This window comes from Berghia stephanieae, chromosome 5 (assembly GCF_034508935.2).
Source record: "Berghia stephanieae isolate SIO BIC M18660-M18661 chromosome 5, UCSD_Bste_1.3, whole genome shotgun sequence".
Classification (NCBI taxonomy): Eukaryota; Metazoa; Mollusca; class Gastropoda; order Nudibranchia; family Aeolidiidae; genus Berghia; species Berghia stephanieae.
In genome coordinates this window covers 31,275,343-31,294,201 of record NC_088364.1, presented here as the reverse complement: position 1 = coordinate 31,294,201, position 18,859 = coordinate 31,275,343, and the positions used below count along the sequence as shown (strand labels likewise).

Below are 18,859 nucleotides of genomic sequence, written 5' to 3'. Positions count from 1 at the left end.
ACAAAACACATGACTACCATCTACAAGACTATGGTTAGATCAAAGCTGGAATATGCTAACTGCATATGGTATCCGAAGTTTGAGGGAGACAAAGACTGTTTGGAAAGAGTGCAAAGGAGAGCAACAAAACTTATCACACACCTGAAAGACAAAACATACTGTGAGAGATTGAAAGAATTAAATCTCCCGACCTTAGATTACAGGAGAAGAAGGGGAGATATGATCCAAACATATAAAATAGTAAAGGGAATAGACAGGGTAGAGGCAGGATTCCTTAAACCAAACAAGAACATTCAGACACGAGGAAACAGCAAGAAACTGAAAAAAGAACGTTTTAAAACAAATGAAAGAAGGAACTTTTTTTCATCTAGAATTGTAAATAACTGGAATAAACTACAAGAAACCACAGTATCAGCAAAAAATTTGAATAAATTCAAAGCAGAGTTGGAGATAAGCAACACCCTAGGAAACAAGTTCAATTATAAAAATTGGTCCAATCATTAATAGATGAGGAGGAGCGAAGGAGACTACACCAAGTCTAAAAGCTCTCTTTCCTCTTCTGTATTAGCTACTCCATAGAGCTTAGTATCATCGGCAAAGATAATGTTAGAAAATATTTGTCATGCACTGTTGTTGATGATAGTGTGAAAACAAAGCAAAAACAAGCGCTCGGAGAGAGTGCAGTCCAATTGTTATTACTCTCAGTTGTGAATATTTCATTACATTTCTATACCATGCTCTCAGGAAGTTAGTGCATTTAGATTCGACACCATGCTCAAAGCACTTAACAATGACATCTGTATTATTCATATATTATTTACTGCTCAGTAGCACATTGCATTCCATTATTAAACTCAACATCTCTCTCTCTCTCTCTCTCTCTCTCTCTCTCTCTCTCTCTCTCTCTCTCTCTCTCTCTCTCTCTCTCTCTCTCTCTCTCTCTCTCTCTCTCCATTAATCTCATCTGAGGTGTCTCTGCAATGATATTCTTTAAATCATGTCATCTACACCATTTTCGAATAAAAAAATAAATACTTATGTTTTTGGCTAGGGCTATTGGTCAGTACGGATGATCTGATGTGCCTTAGTGCTTGTTCCTCAGTGCTGATGACTATCTTTCTAAAGGCCAATTATTCAGTTTAGTTACTCTAACATTCTTTGATAGTCATATTACTTTCACATATCTTAATTATCAATTTTACGGTCACCAATTGAAAACAGGCCTGGGATGTGATCAGTACTGACCTATAGTCCCACGTTCGCAGGGTAGCTATTGGTCAGTACTGAGCGGTGGACAGGTGTATACTTTATCTAAATCTTTTACCTTTTCTTTTTACTGACTTGAGAATCGTAAGCAGCAAAAAAAATCTGAAAAGCAAATAAGCATATTTCACCTCATATCATCATTGCTGATTTAAAAAAAAAAAACAAACAAAACTTTGGTGCGAAAACTTTATGAAAAAGATAGGATTAACAGTAGCAGACTTAGCATCATGGCTTAACCAAAACACTGTCATTTTGGCCAGTAGATATTTCTTCACGTTGCATTTATGTAAAGGCTATCCCTATTTATAGTAGTTTTTGTTCCTTTTCGTTATTTGTAGTAGTACTGCAAACAAATAAGTTAGTTTCTTGTTTGCAGTAGTGGTTTGTTTTATTATTTGCAATATAGTTTATTAGTTCAACAGTCTTATTTGCAATGGTGCTGCATTAAGAGCGTTCATAATAATAAGAAATTAAATGCACAGCATATAGTTTATGATGATGAAGGCGATGTTGTTGTCAATGTAGTTGTTGTGATGATGATGATTTGGTTGTGGTTGCTGTAAAAGCATAATAGTGTTTATTCTCATCTCATTCTTTGGCAAACACATTTGTCTCGGCTCTAAAGAAACGGCTAAATACAATATGTTAAAAGAAATTTCCTATCTGAAAAATAGGGTGAGTACATGATATACTATTTTTGGAAGCATGTCGATACAGTGTTTTAGTGAACAAGATTCAGAAAATGGTATTTAATGTATGAGATTGGTTTAAATTTTAAAATGTGACATTTAAGTAGTTTAATAAATTGCATTCATTGATCTTACTGAGGTGGATTACTAGTTCAAAATAAAATTTCATTATTCAGACTTTCAAGTCAATTTTAGTCATTGGTTCATCCTGATATAATACTGGATTGAGAAGGTTGGTCCCATATATGGTTTGTATTCTTTTTGTTGCAATGTCAATATAAAACAATGAATATGCATAAATACAAGTCAAGAATTTAGAAAATTAACTAGAAGAGTTTTTATTATAAGACATGTGCCATTCGTGGAAATAGAATTCATTTTATTTACATAATCTCATCAGCAGATGTAGTGAAGATTTCCACATTCTAGTATCTCCAATCCAGTGTCAATCTATCTGTTTCATTTATTGGTTTCTATATTTCCATTTTTGAATGTTTACATTCTTGCAGCCCAAAATCAGCCCCCCGACTGGGATGAATCTTCTGTAGATGCTTTAAAGAGAGGAATCAGTGAGGCTACAGCTGTTGGTTAGTGCATGTTCTCCTTTGTTTTGTCTTTTTCTTTTTTTTTTTTTTTTTTTTGTATATCGTAATACTTGATCAAAAACCATATTACCTTGCCTTAGTGAAAATTAAAGCGAATGCCATTCATCACTTTTTTATTTTCATTTTTTAATCTTCTCACCCTCGTCCCACTCTCGTGTTATTATTATTATTATATACTAATTATAATAATGCTCTCATTGTTCATATCGTTAATGACTATCCCTTTACCTTGTTAGGAACCAGCTTAGCACAACTGAGGTGCATAGATCCTGACAATGATAAAATCCTCTACAAAAAGACAAAAGGAACATCAGTTACGGTGGAATTCAGTGGACTTGTTAAGTTGGCTGTGGCATTGGATTTTGAGGTATTGTGAAATTGAGATTAGGTAATGAAGTTAGTCAAAACAATTTCTTGTGGGTTTTTTTTTTTTTTTTTTTTTGGGGGGGGGGGGATTTTTTTAAAGTCCATTGCGATGAGTTTAACTCAATTTACAGGGACGATTTGGAAGCGAATGTGATATGTGTCATAATAACCTTTGAACCAGTCAATATTTTAAAGTCTATTACCCATATGCAGAAGCTAATTAAAGGCGCAATCTCAGATTCAAGTCTCAGCACTATGGTTGAATGTATGCTTATAGAACCAAAAGAAGATTGCTATCCCCCCCCCCCCCCCCACCCCTCCCTAATTGGAAATTGGTCCAGGATAGAGGTCAGGGGAGTGATAGGGATAAGTCCAACTGAAATTCATAAACATGCTGTTGCCATATATGGAGACAGTACTATGAGTGAAAGGCAGGTATGCCATCGGTGTAGCTTGTTTAAAGGAGGCTGCCTAGCCTTGAAGATGAATCACAATCCAGCAGACCTCTATCTGTCGCCCGTGATGATTAAAATCAAGGAAATTACTTCCTTCCTATATTATATATTTCACTCACCACTTTGCATGATCTTGACCATTTCAGGCTTGGATTTCAAAAGATTTCTGCACAATTATTTCCCAAACAGCTCACCAAAAATCACAAGTTGTAGCTATTAAATGCCTTTCAAACACTTTTAAGACAATATCATCATACTGAAGTGACTTATGTGATATGGCCCATGAGAGAGTGAGAGGGGGACGTGAAAATAGCTTTCTCGACCATTTGATAACCAAGGATGCGACATGGGCACACCACACAATCCCTGAATTTAATCGAGATTCCATGACTTTGAAACCTCCATCCTCACAACTCTTGAAAAAAAGTGAACAAGATACTAAACTTTTGCAACTGAATTAACATAGAATTAACATCATCGTTTTCACCTAACATAATGCCATTTCAAGATCATCGCTCACACATAGTCTATCCATCAAAGTTGTACCTTTATCTTTATTGAAAACAAAAGCCTTTGTATGTCTAATTGCATCAACATCAAGTGACTTTGGTTGGATTGGTGTGCATCATATTGTGGAAACTGATCAGTCTGACAGGACTGAGGCCCGTTGATTTCTACACTCTCACTGCACCATGCGGCTATGTGGTCTTGTGGTATGACACTCTTTTGGATCGGAAGCCTCGCTTGGCGCATAGTTGAGTCCTTGGAAAAGGCTCTTTACTCTCATTCTCTTACCATACTCAGGTGTAAAATGAGTAACTGGCCGTTAACAGCATTGTCTCTGTCCGAAAAAAAAAATTGTTATATTGCCTAACAGGCGCTTTGTCTTGTTCTACATGTATAAAAAGCTCACCATTACATTGTTTGAGAAAGTGGGGCTGTCTACCAATGACTGGATTGGATAGACAATCAGTGACATGCCTGACCTTAATTGGATGTAAATAAACGCTTTAAATTGCAGTCATTTGTCAATTGCATTGAACTAGAGTATGTGGATAGGTGGTGTTGGTCAGTTATTCGGATTATAGAGTCATAAATCCTTTATATATTGTAGTGGCTTGTTCCCAAAATAAGTGTTCAGAAATGGATCATGGTTTACAAATAACGATGACCAGATTGTGAAGTACTGGATAAGAGAGTCCTGACAATACATGGAAAAGTGAACAGAGAGTGTGTTGAACTTTTGTTTAAGTTTGAACGAGTTGGGATAAAGATATTTCAGGATATAACGATATTCCCATTTGTTTTTGAATATCACCCTCTTAACTATTATTATTATTATTATTATTATTATTATTATTATTATTATTATTATTATTATTATTATTGTATAAGCTTATTTTCGCTAATTTATTAAGACTTCTTGATTAAAAATGTATCTGTGAATATATTATGGGAAATTTTACCTTCAGCTTCAAAGGAAGACTGAAATGTCCTAGGCATCAGTATTTAATGTATATAACACCAATATTTTCTCTCTCTTTTTCTAGGATAGAGACACGATTGGTTATGATTTGGCTTTTGCTTGTTATGACGTTGACGGAAATGGAATTCCAATTCATAATGATGTGAGTAATAATGACAATAATAATGGACACAGTATCCTCAACCATAGGGCTCTTGGCGCTTTACATCAACACAAAATAATTTTAAGGAAATTACATGACATTAAAAAAAGACATGTTTTCAAGGATTTCTTCAACACAGACAGTGATTTGGACTCCCGGAATGCTCTGTGGAATGGTGTTCCATACAGACAAACCAAAATGAGAAAAGGACCTTGCTCCCGGGAGCAGGTACGAATGCATGGGATAGCCAAATGGATAGGGTCATTGGAGGAATGCAAAGATTAACCTTTCATACACTTCAAACACAAGCGTGTATCCGTTAATGTTCTTTAAGTTAAAAAACATGAGAAAATGGTATCATTGTGGCATTAAGAATAAACCTTTTATTTCTTAAAGATGACTTTGAAATTTCAATATCAAAAATATTTTTGCTGATTCCTGGAATTGTCTGAATGTGTACATTTGTGTGAAACTTTAATGGCATGATCATGATAATAATAATAATGATATTACAACATATCTTTACTGTCCATGGAGGCAATTTTTCATTTGGTTGCAGCAAACGATAATCTTTAATGCACGCACATAGCTGCAAAGACAGACATTTATGAAACAATGCGCAAATTAACTCACAATCACACGACATATACTCACACTTACATAAGGCTTTGTAGAATTATCTAAAAGGCATATATAATCACAATAGCAAATATATGAGTTTGATATAAATATGTTTTTTTTGACAGACATGTGTTGTATATAAAATTAGGTGCTGACAGCCAAATTATCTGTGGGCACAGATCAGCATTTCTATAATGGGGAAATCCTTTAAAAAATGTCAGGAGGCTGAGGATATAATGCTGTCGTTCAAAGTCAGGCTCTTAAAGATTTGTTGGAAGTTGTTTTCAGATGACTTTTGCTTATTTCTTTTTACCTTTTCAGGTGGAGTATGAATTAGAATTGACTGTTGATGATGCTAATGATATTGCTCCTGAATTCAAGGTGTCCAGCAATGAGGGTTATACTTTCTCTGTTTCTGAGGTAAGATTTTCTGTGGATTTTAAAAAATTGATTTTATGCATATACCATATCAATAACTTTTACCTGGATAAAGGTCTCATCAATCATTTTTAAAACATTAGTATAAACTAAAGTTTTCAGATGAAAACAAACTAGAAACATAAGCCCAAAGGTGAAATGAAAAGTGTAACAATCTAACAAACGCCAAAGTAAGTGTAACATGTGATACAAAGATTAACTTTAGCCTTTATTATTCATGTGGTATGGAATATTTTATTTATCAAATATTTGGGGAACTAATAAGTCTGAATTGCAGTGTCAAACTGCAGTATGTTGTGTTGTGCAGAATAATTTTGAAGATTAGGTCAACAAGAAGTTTAAGGTTTGATATTCATAGTTCCAAAAGTTTGGAAGAAGATTTTCGTTTTAAATGAATATTTCAGTCTTGGAAATCATGGATCAGCGGCACTATTTCTCTATGCAAACTATGTATCTAATACATACCAATTTAAGGCATAGTATTCATTTTATTCTGCCACATGGCATGTGTAAAGTTGAAGTTCATAGCTAGTTGTTTCTTTTTTTAATTTGAGTTTCTCACTATAGATGGAAGTTTATTTTGACAGGAATAAATGTCATGATTTAATTATGTCTTATAAATACTTATTTTTCAGCGAGGTTGAGAGTGTTTTCCTTTTTACTTATTTTTTCCTACTTACAATAGGACACTTCAAACAAATTTGAAACCAATTGAAAGCTTTAGTCAGGGTTTTTAAAATAAACAATGTTAATTTCATATAACCTGAAATACTGTTAAGTAAGTTAAACATGATCAAACTATGGAGATTCACCATTTTTCGTTCATCTTTGTATTTTTTCTTTTATTCTATCATGAATACAGGCTGCTCAGCCAGGTATTCAGTTGAAGCCTACGATTGAAATTCTTGATGGCGACAGAGGACGGAATGCAGAACTCTCAAATCTTTATCTTATTTGCGACAGTCCCAATCCTGCTGATTTAGTTGACCTTCCTGAAACTGTGAGTTGATAAAATGTGCCAATATATAGCAGTAAGGAGAGGCGGGATTTCTCCCCTTTTTTAATGTTCTTCTATAGCTGTTTTAAAGGACAAAAATAAATTTTTAGTTTGACCTGCAAACCTTCCAAATTCTGAGGTATCGAGAGGTTTTGTGATAAGTAATCATTAGATTCAGAGTGACTTACGGTGTTTATGACTGTATTTTTAAAAATGATGTTCCAGCAACGTTGCAAAGGTCTCATCTGAAAACTGATTTAAGAGATTACAACCAATTTAAATTGAAGAACTTAATATACTATCTGTTAGTTGATGATTTAATCAACTAAAAAAATCACAAATGATATGGAATTCCTGAATAGTAGCACACATATCTCTTTTATCTGGGTGAATCATGTTAACATCAGACGTCTGTTTGATGTGTTGTCTTTATTCCATCGTCTAAGCCACGATATCTGATGATCTGGAGACATAAATTATACCTACAATGCGGCCTTCTGTGAACTAGTCAATTTGTCTGATGAGAGCAGGAATATTTTAAATAGTTTTAAAGGTGAATGGTTAAACAAGGATGATTGTTTGGGATGTTTGTTCCTTTTCAGATAACATTTGCCCTCTCGCTATCAAGATTGTCGAACCTTAATATGGGACTTAATTTGCCTGATCAATTGATTTCTTTTTTTTTTTTTAGAGTGGGGTGATTTCATGTGTTTAGCGTAGGGAACATTGATTGAATGTGGCGAGATTTTACAGCTTGCTCCACAGCAATGGTCAGTTAGAGTGGATAGTTTAATTGTTAAATACTTTTCAAAAGGAATTAACTGAAGCACATACCAAACACTGATGAGCAAATCTCAACTGAAAACTGTATAAATTGACCTGACCCAACTCAAACTTGAATTTTCCAAGAACTGAGATACGAGGGAAAACACAGCGATTCAGAAAATGACATCTAAGAAGATAAGCAGATGAAGAAAAATCATCAAAACCAATATTGACCGTCACAGAAGCCTTTCAATATTGAAACTATTCTTTGTTGAAAAACCATTGCGAGTGGATGAACAGTTTTGAATAAACTGGTGCTTAAAAATTTCTAGCACATCCTGGAAAATTACATCGAATCCGTTACTTTGTAAAAAGTGAATAAGAAAGAAAGCTTGTCCCCAATAAAAAATTAAAATTCACGACCCCATCCCCAGAAATAAGAAACAAATTCAAACAATTAGACTGTATCTATAAAATGTGCATACACAGGATTTTTTTCATATATTTGGTTCGAGTGTCGTCATTATTTGTTTGTTTATTTATTTCGATTCCAGAGTGTTGCTACCTGCAAGAAATTTGGTTTGACAAGAAGACAATTGGGCAGTGGTATACATGAGGCAACTCTTGTTCTGAAGGGAACCCTTGATTTTGAGGGAAGACCTGTTTACTCTTCCAAAATTGTTGCTATAGTAAGACTTTTTTTAAATGATTAAAAAAAAAAATAATGCATTATTGAATACATTCACATTTGTATTATGACTTCCTTGACAATGAAGGCTATCTACTGTCCTTAACCCTTGCATTTGTGCGGTAAGCAAATAAAATTTTGAGGGCCTCAATCCTCTCATGCCGGTCAGAAAGATCAATTTTTTTTTTCTTTCTTTAGTGAGACCATCTGGTTAACCTGTTCCCATATATTGGGATCCTTTTCCAGATGATTGTTTTTTCTTCAATCTTGTGGTCACTGTTATTACTGTTGGTTACAGATGTACTCGGGTGAGCTGTTCTTTTGTCATTAAGCAGACACTTTGTCTTTAGGTATTTTTCTTTCAGGATTATTTGTGCTGTGTGTAAATTTGTCTCTATGGTGTAGAAGTTCTGTCTTGGGTTCAGAACATGATTGACAGGATCGAACTGGTGATCAGGCACCTCCATGGTATGCCTTTAAAGAGGTATTTTGCACACAGTCTCCTGACAGTAAAGCAATGTGGCCTTAATATGAGAATGATATGCTAACTAGCGGAATTACAATTTAGGGTACAGGCACTGGTGTAAGATAAAAATTTGAAAAAGTGTGTATGAAACGGTGCCAGACAAAGTAGAGAGAAAAATATGAGAAAAAATCAGCCCGCTTTGACTGCTGGGGATCAAACTCCATACCTCCCGGTTACCGGTCAGACGTGCTACCATTACACCACAGAGGTTACTTCATTACTGGAACAATTTAATGCTTTATTTTTCAGGAGGGTATTCCTTTTTGTTGTGAATCCTTTCTGCATCATAACAAACATTGAACATGAGGACAAAGACATCAGAGTAGCTATGTTTTTTTGTTTTTTTTAATATCAGAGCTACAAATTAGGGAGTGGGCAGTGGTGTGAGATAAAGATCTGAAAAGGAAAAGGTGTGTATGAAACAGTACCAGACAAAGCAGGGAGAAAAATACCATTCTAAAAGTCATCGTATATGTGACCCTCCGCCTCGAACTGGTATTAAGTCGGGATTTGGAAAACGAAGAAAACCGGTTTTAAAGTGGAAATGGTCAAAATTATCAAATTTCAGTTTTTGGTTGTTTCAGAAACTACAATAATTTTTCTACATGAAAACATAATAATTCAACATAAACATTGACGATAAGTTATATAAATTTCAAGTTTAAAAATGCAACTATCAGTGACACATTCAAAACGAGAGTTGACTTTCTCTCAGAGAGCCACCCTTTCTAAAGCTTAGTAATACCGAGTCTTTTTCTCCACCAATAAGATGTAAGATATCACAGCAAAGGGCGTGTCTTTATCTATCTCAGAGAAAGCATGACTGTTTCCACAATTTCATGGTTCAACCAATAATGAACTTTAAAAACTGAAAACAAGTCTAGGTTTTTCCCTGACAACCTTACAAATGAATGATTCTGATTGGTCAACGCTCATCACATGCGCTGTGGCTGTAGGCCATAATGCTCGGGCGATGCTTCATGACGTCAGCATGCGTGTGTTACATAATAATGAATAAAATAATGGTATAGATTTATAGTGCGCCAAACATCCCTTCATCAGGAGGGCTCTGGGCGCATAACATAGATTAATTTAATCATGAAGCCCTAACACAGTACACGAACAACGCTAATTATACACATAATCAAAAGAAAGCCTGTCGGAATAAGAATGTCTTCAATCGACGCTTGAATTCCTCTAGTGAAGACGAAGAACGTATCTCTAGTGGTAGTAAATTCCACAACCTTGGACCAGAATGCTGAAAGGCGCGTTCACCAGCCTTCACTCGACAGCGGGGTGTTTTCAATTTGAAAATACGTGTGTGTTTGTGCATTTTGATACACACCACGTGCTTTTATATCTGTGTCTAGCTGTATTGGGTAATGATTGTGGTGGGGGTCCTCCTTTGTCCCTCTTTAATATTATTCATGAAATTATAGGATATGCTAAGACTTAATAGGACAACAGTTGCCTAATCTTACACTTACAGAGATTGTTGTAGGATAAACATTTAATTTTAAGTACAAAAGCAGAATAATAGATAGAGCCTTCAACAATTAATGAATTGTAACTAAAAATGAAATGGATAGATAAACAGACAGACAGACAAACCTATTAATGGATAAATAGATATGTAGATAGATAGATAGATAGATAGATAGATAGATAGATAGATAGATAGATAGACAGACAGACAGACATATAGATAGATAGATAGATAGATAGATAGATAGATAGATAGATAGATAGATAGATAGATGAAAAGGAGGGAGAGACAAACAGAGAGAGAGAGAGAGAGATGTTCGTTTTGTCGTGCTTTCTTTGTATACTGAAAGAAAGGGGGGGGGTCTTTTTAGACAATGAACAATGTGGTGGAACGCTAAGGAAAACTTGAGAGATTCAATAACATGTTTTCATGTAAGTCACTACACAATAAGCCCCACCCCTCCTCCTCAAGCTGTTATCTGACTCAAAATGGAAACAATGCAATGATTGATTTGACCAGCCCATTTCTTATTTGCAATCTCATTGGTCAATATGTTTCCAGTTGATTGACTATGACTTACTTTGTAACAAAATGCTTTCTTTAAACTATCCCTACAATTCTTTGCTCCGCCTCCATCCCTTTCTTCATGTCTACCTCACTCTCTCCATCTCCCCTTTGTTTCTTTCACACATACAAACACACACACACACACACACACACACACACACACACACACACACATACACTTATACGGGTTTCAATCTTTATTATATTTCCCTCGCGTCCTCCAAGCAGTCTCTCTCCCCTCCCCCTCTCGCTCCTCTTTTTCTCTATCTCTCTCTCTCTTTCTCTCTCTCTCTCTCTCTCTCTCTCTCTCTTGTGTGTCTGTTTGTGTGTGTGTGTGTGTGTGCGTGTGTGTGTGTGTATTTTACTCTCTCATTCTCTCTCTTCCTCTCTAATCCTCTTTCTTGATATTTTTTTCCCTGCCCACCCGGCTTCACGTAGTTTCAAAAGTGTACTTTCAAATTTCAACCTTCTTTAACTTTCGGCATTTTGAAATCGTATTTTCTCTATTAAATAAGACAAAAAATTCACATTAATAATTCTTATTTCATTGATTCTTTATTTAAATATCAAAAATTCTTGAAAAAGTGAGCAATTGTCGGCGTTTTTTTTCCTCAGTGTTTTGTTTTAAGAACATCTTACATAATTATGAATAACTACAAAAGTAATAATTGAATTGTTTCAAAAATTTGTATGTACATTAATAAATGTATAAGCTAAGCTCATGCCAAATTTCACGATTCTTGTCAAATTTTTGATGTCCGTATCTAAGGAGTTATCTTTGCCCATTAATTTAACTGTGCGTGAAAACGGTGCCTCACTTCAAAGTCGATTTTCTTAAAACTTGGTTTTCACACTCTCCCTACTTCAAACGGTCATATCTCGACAATGAATGATCAGAATTATATAAATTTGGTATCAAATTTTAAAGCATAAAATAAGCTGTGATTGGGTACCAAAAACCCAAAATTGAAAAATCCGACTTAATACCGTTTCGAGGCGGAGGGTCACATATAGATCTAGTGAGGGAGGGAGGATTCAATTTGCAGATAAAGTCACTTATTCTTATAATTGCTTCAGGACAATGCAATAAAAGTGAGCACGAGGCTGTCAACGACTATTAATATCCAGATCCAAATCTTGGACGCACAGGATGTTGGTCCACTTTTTGTCAATTTGGGAGCCTCTGCCGTTGTTAGTGAAGGAGCCAAAAAGGTTTGTTTTTGTTTGTTCACACTTTTGTTTTTATTTTTATACAAATTGATTAGCCTGTTAATAGAATACTATAGTTTATTCTAAACTATACTCAAGTCTGAGTATAGATCTTTTCTATAGGGTGGAAATCTATTTTTCTGTGACTTATTAGTTAAATGCATTCAATTCATTGAGGTTTTTATATTTGAACTTTTCTTTATTTCTTTCTTTGAAGTTATTATCAGTGATATTTTTTTATTTCCATTTTTTTATGAGGGTTGAAATGAAGTATTATTTTGGTTTTATTTTCCGTGCAGGGCGATCCAGTAAATATGGTAATTCAAGCAAGAGACGGTGATTTTGGTGACAAACGTCCTGTGAAGCTTGTGATGGAGGAAGGTAAGAAAATATATGAACAAATGCCAGCCTCTGACCATTCATTGACACGTGTGTGGCCCCTTTTAGAGGTAATGTTGATGTTGGCCGTCCCCTTGCCTCAAGCTGAAAATTCGAATGAAACTATACAATTCATTGGTAAAAATCTATCCTATTCAGGCACATGGCATTACTTAACACTGACGAATTCAACATTGATGCTTTTCATGGAAGTCAATTATCATGTGTACTGGGCATACGCTATCCTACAAAGATATCAATATATAAAAAGTGAAACAAAAACCTTTGTCAGTTAAAATTTTTGAGATAAGGTGGAAACTTTTCTGACATATTCTTGGTCATAAAACTGAAATTCCCGCCAATAAAGCTTTGATCCACTATTTCTCTGGCCCAAAGAAATGAGGTTGCATTATTTTTTTATTTTTAATGAAGTACTATTTACCTCTTGGACTTATGAAAGAGTTTATAAAATATGTAGTCATGAGTCGTATTGTCTTGTCTTACATCACTCATCCCCCTAAGCCCCTATATATGTATATATATATATATATATATATATATATATATATATATATATATATATATATATATATTATAATATATATAATATATATATATATATTATATTTATTTTTTTTTTTTTTTTTTATTTTTATTTTTTTTTTTTTTTCCTTAAAAAAGATAGCCTTATGGAGAACATTGTTCCATTTGAGTCAATAAAAAATTATACAGCGCACAACTCTACTGAAAGATTGGAAAATTAGGAATGTATTTTTTACAGATAGATAAACAGATAACTTGATTTCCTTTTATCATTTAAAGTCATTTTGGAAGTTCGTTGAGTCAAACAGATATCATAAAAATTTTACAGACGACACTAACACACACACATGAGCGCGCGTGGTCACAACAGCGAGGACCATCTATTGCTTGTGTTACCACGGTAAACAAGTTTAACATGTACGTAGATCCTGAGGCTAGATGCCCCGTAACCGTGTACGTAGGCACTCCCAAAAAAAAAAAAAAAAAGAGAGACACACACACACACACACACTCACTCATACATACACACACGGAGTCTCGCATCCGCTATGACCTAATTTTGCTCACCAATTTTTACTGCACTTATGCACCAAATTGCATACCTATCTAGTGACACTTTGTCCATAATCTTTTTCTCAATAAACTTTTTTTAAAACCTGTTTTTTAGCGGCAGCGCCATTGAAACAGACGTAAACCCACACGATTTCGCGAGGAATGAATCATGAAAAATTTATGATATAATTTCAAACACAACTTTTGAAATTCATCAATGATTGTCTAGTATCGAATGTTTTTTTATAGAAAACAAATACATCTTCAAATCTAAACTGCTTTTGACGGTAAGCGGTAAGTTTTTTTTTATTTTTCTGTCCAACTGAATGATTGTAAAAGTTAAAGAAGCTGAGTATTGGTACCACCGGCGCAGCTCTCTAGATTTGTGAAAATTTAAAATTTCCTAATTTGACCATTGTTTAGATTCTCGGCCGCCATTTTGATTTGTGAAGTATTGAAAGGTAGTGCAAAGCAGTCCGAGGGTTTTTTTTCTATTAGGGCTAGCTCGAGATCAGAGGATTTTTTTCTATTAGGGTTAGTCATAAGTCTTAGTAAAGGTGCTAGGGTGTTTGTTTTTCCTATTAGGGTTAGTTATAGGTACTAGGTTTTATTTTTTCTTGGGGTTAGTTGAGGGAATATTATTTAAGTGTTTTCCTTTGTAGGAGCTTTCGGAAGGCCTCCCAAGTAAAGTGTGGTAAAGACTTGGGACTTATTGATATTGATATCTACTGACTGATAAACTAAAATCATGCCAGTAAAGCATGGTGGCGACGACATGGATTAAAATATGCATCAAATTGTAATCAAGCTAATCAAGAGAAAATTCAGGCCAATTTGTACGCCAAGATGAAGAACCACACAGTATTGACTTAGAAGTAGTTCACGTTCCAGGTCAAGAGGAAGAAACTCATGTCTTATCCCCACTTCAAAAAGAAAATAGTTCTTTCCCCACGAAATTACGGGCTTTTTACTAGTGTATATTTATTTAATATTTTTTAAATTTTATTTTCGTCTACAGATCGTAACAATGCCTTTACATTAGGTCAGAGTAGCCCAGCAATTTTTGCTGATGCTGGCGTCTATGAGGCCAGACTTATAGTGGAAAATGCTCTGGATAGGGAATCTCTTGTCGGAGCTTACGATTTTGTTGTCAAGGTAGGCTTTTGGTGATTTCTATTCCATCCTGTTATGTTATGTTTTTCTTCTCCCTCATCCCTCCCCACGCCACTGTATGGCTCCTCCTCTCCTCACAACTTCTCCACTACCACTTCCTCCTCCTTCTTTTCCTCCTCCTCCCCTTCTCCTCCTCCTCCTCTTTTTCTTCTCCTTCTTCTTCTTCTTCTTCTTCTTCTTCTTCTTCTTCTTCTTCTTCTTCTTCTTCTTCTTCTTCTTCTTCTTCTTCTTCTTCTTCTTCTTCTTCTTCTTCTCATCCTCCTCCTCCTCATCCTCTTCCTTTGTCCTTACATCAGCATTGACTTTTAATACAGACTCGTGTAACACTTTTTAAATAGCACTTGTCTTCCAATTCAGGATAATAGCAAATAGACCTCATTCATATAATGCTTGTCCATGGACAACACCAGGTTAAAGTGCTTAAAATATTTTTTAGAAAATTACTAGGGGATAGAGCAACGTATATTTACTAATTAGGAAATGAGACAAATTATAGTTTGGTTGGCACTACTTTAACTTTTTGGCACAGACAATGCTGGTTTCAAAGAGGACATCCGAATCAATGCCCATCCTTCTTTAGTCCGTTCTTAGTCCTGTGCACATGGAATACTCCAAATTCCTCCAAATTTATGAAATATGGTCCCGTGATTTTTTGCATGGGGGCTTATACTTATATTTAAAGTGACCTTATGAATTTTGAATACCAATAGTGATTGACCAGTCAGTTTTCTCCTTTGATCTTTTCATCGTGCAATAAAATATGCCTCAAACTTTAAATTTTTGACAATAATGGTGTGTTTATACTCTTTCCCATGGAGAAAATAAGCATAACAAAGTTGCATTCAGTGGCGTAGCTTAGCAAATCATTTTTGGTTGCTTGAAATCGTGTAATAATAGATAGCATTTATCTAGTACTTCACAGCATTGAAAACAAGCTCAAAGCCTTAATAATTTATCTCTTCCCTGTGGGACAATGGCCATATAATATATTGGACGACACAAGCAGCCCGTTAGGTGCTTATACATTTTTTGGACATATCATTGATTTCAAAATCCAGGGGGATCTCCCGAAGTTTTACGCCCATCTCTGATAGCATGAGGAGAAATGCCTTTCACAAAGACATAACGCCCAACCAACTGTTGAGCAAGACAACTCTTAAAGGTCAGACAAGACATGTCATGAAATCCCACTCGTCACCCATCAAGTATGCTCTGTTTTCGCTGTTCTTGGATTATCACTGGAGGACGCTTTGAATTTAATATTGTGAAATATCACTCTTTGAATGTAATAATGTGAAATATCACTGAATCTAAACTTCTTTAACACCAGATTTCATGTAAGTTTAGTACAGTATAACCTTGCAAAGGAACCACAGTTTTCAAATACAAGAGATGTATTATTAAGATGACATAATTATTAATTTGACCTCTCCCCTCTGAGTTCCTGGTTGTGTGCAGCATTGCTATTCATTGCATGCCATGAAAAAGAATTCTGCGCTTTGCCTGTATGAAGAAATACTTTTGAATTTTCCTCATTGTGACAAATTTGTATGTTTAATCCATATTTTTTATCGATTTTTATGAATGTAAAAATCACAACAGCAAGCTACGCCTCTGGCTTTCAACTATTAAATTGTAACCAGCGTTTATATCAAGTGTGTACTACTTGCACAATTTTTTGTGTTATTTTGAACCCAGAGTGGCAATGTTACTGAGTTACTGAGCACATGAATCTCGTGAAATGTGAACCCCTGGTCACCCTTCTTTTTTTTATTTACCGTAAAGAGGGAAAACCCTAAAGTATGTTATTGTAACTGAGGCAAAATTATTGGCTTAACGTCACTAATAAATCTAGTGTTCAAGCCAATTATAATTAAAATCCATCAAAGGTTGTGAAGATATCCACGTCAACACATGGATATGGGTTTTGGAATGGACTATAGGATTAACAAGAAGTGTGCAAAATGCCTTTTCTCGGGGCATAATGTTGAGGTATCTTGTCACTGACTCAATACTTTTAATCTGATTTAGGTCTTATTATTGCTAATTTTGTAATGTTCTGTTTGATTTATTTTTTGCTGTTGTTTTTATTTTGAACTGCACCAATTAAAATAACATCTTTCTTTCAAAGGTCATTGAGTTGGATAAGACAACTGGGGCGGAAACAGATGCTACAGCCACTGCAACATATTCAGTGCAAGTGTCTGACATTGACGATGAGCCACCTCAATTTGAAAGTCCTATTTACAGCGTAAACGTCACGGAAATGGTAGCTACCAATCAGGCAGTTCAGATCGCAGGGCTTCGTATGGTCTGCAATGACAAAGATGAGGTAAAGTATCATCTACTTGAGTTTTTAATGTTCTTATATAAAGAATTCATTTTTTTTTCTTTAAAAAAAAAGATGTTTTTATTCTGACCGGTAAATTTTGTACATTTTTTAATTTATTGATTTATTGACTCATTAATTAATTCATTCTTAGATATATTTTAATCATCATCATCATCAGAATGCATCTATTTGTACTGTGGTTTAACCAACAAACAATCCAATTCTTTTCCCAGCCCCAAAATGCTCGGTACAATGTTCGTATTGTCGATCAAACCTTCCCTGGTGCTTTCAGCATTAGTCCCAGTGTGTCATTCACAGGTACTGCTATTTTATTTTTGACCGTGGACAATGCTAAATTTTTGGATTACGACACTGTGGCCTACAGAAAACAGTCTGTTGTGGTATGTTATATTTGTTTTTTTTTTTTTTTTGTATTCTTGTAAAAAAAAATTGTATTTTGTATATTTAAAATTTTGATGATTTTATTGATAAGTTTGTTGTCTTTGTTGTGTTGTTGTAGTAGTTGTTAAAGTCGAACATAGTTTTAAACTGCTATTTGTTTACAGCCATATTGGAAACTTTATTCACTGTGCTTTATATTACAACTTTTAATAAGTACCGTGTACATAGATCTACTTATAATACTAATTTTATGAACAGATTCAGAGAGGGTAGACGAAAACAACACCTTATCACCACCGTCATTGGTCACCGGCCAACCTCACACCCGCTCCCCCTACTACCTCAATCTTCACTTAAATTAATCATCACTCGTCCCCCATCCACACCCTTGAATCATATACCTATGATGTTTGCATGGGTGTACAATCTGATAGTGATGTCGTTTCTTCTTCTCTTTACTAGCCTATCCTGCTTCTTTGGTTTGTGATTGTATTTTTGACAGGGGATATTTTTTTTTCTGTAAATCTTCTGCCTGTTTGTTCTTGGTTATTTATAATTTAGCTTATGATATATTTAGGTTATGGTTTTGATTTACATTTGTACTATTTTTGTTAGATTGCTTGTGTTTTTGTTTCAGCGGTCTCTCATATAACCTCAATTGTGTTGGAAGAGACCTAAAGCAACAAACAAACAAACAAAAAATCCCCCATCCAATCTAATCACTTCAATAAATACTCTTCACCGTACTTTGTCAAATGTCAACACTATCCGTGACAGACAGTATGACATGAACAAGCACCATGACAACAACTCGCAGCAACAGCACCTTTTCGAGTAACAACAACAACCCGCACGACGTGATCATACGAGTATAAAAATCGGATTACAGAGTAAACTTAAAGTGTCAAACATTATGAAATGTGGCTTACTTAATTCAAGATCAGTTTGCAATAAAAAGTCAACTCTATTTTATGTACACATTTTGGACAACGACAATGACATTATTCATAACAGAGGTATGGCTAAATAAGGAAAATTGTGATTACATCATTAGTAAAATAAAACTTGCTGGGTACAATGTGATCAAGAAAAGCTGGAAAGGTCGACAAGGTGGTGGGTTAATGATTGTTTACAAGGAAACACCATTAACTGCTATTTGCATATGCCTTAGCT

At 34.9% G+C, this 18,859-nt stretch overlaps 1 protein-coding gene across 1 annotated transcript in view; it reads left to right on the top strand.

Annotated features, from left to right (window-relative positions):
* LOC144972755 (cadherin-87A-like) overlaps positions 1 to 18,859 on the top strand; it is a 79,639-nt gene that overhangs the window by 2,492 nt on the left and 58,288 nt on the right. Inside the window, exons 4-14 of the mRNA XM_078914355.1 lie at positions 2,465 to 2,542; positions 2,797 to 2,927; positions 4,932 to 5,009; positions 5,952 to 6,050; positions 6,931 to 7,068; positions 8,385 to 8,519; positions 12,175 to 12,309; positions 12,606 to 12,687; positions 14,798 to 14,934; positions 17,084 to 17,284; positions 17,518 to 17,685. Coding sequence (XP_078770481.1) covers positions 2,465 to 2,542; positions 2,797 to 2,927; positions 4,932 to 5,009; positions 5,952 to 6,050; positions 6,931 to 7,068; positions 8,385 to 8,519; positions 12,175 to 12,309; positions 12,606 to 12,687; positions 14,798 to 14,934; positions 17,084 to 17,284; positions 17,518 to 17,685 — 1,382 coding nt within the window. The remainder of the gene's footprint in view (positions 1 to 2,464; positions 2,543 to 2,796; positions 2,928 to 4,931; positions 5,010 to 5,951; positions 6,051 to 6,930; positions 7,069 to 8,384; positions 8,520 to 12,174; positions 12,310 to 12,605; positions 12,688 to 14,797; positions 14,935 to 17,083; positions 17,285 to 17,517; positions 17,686 to 18,859) is intronic.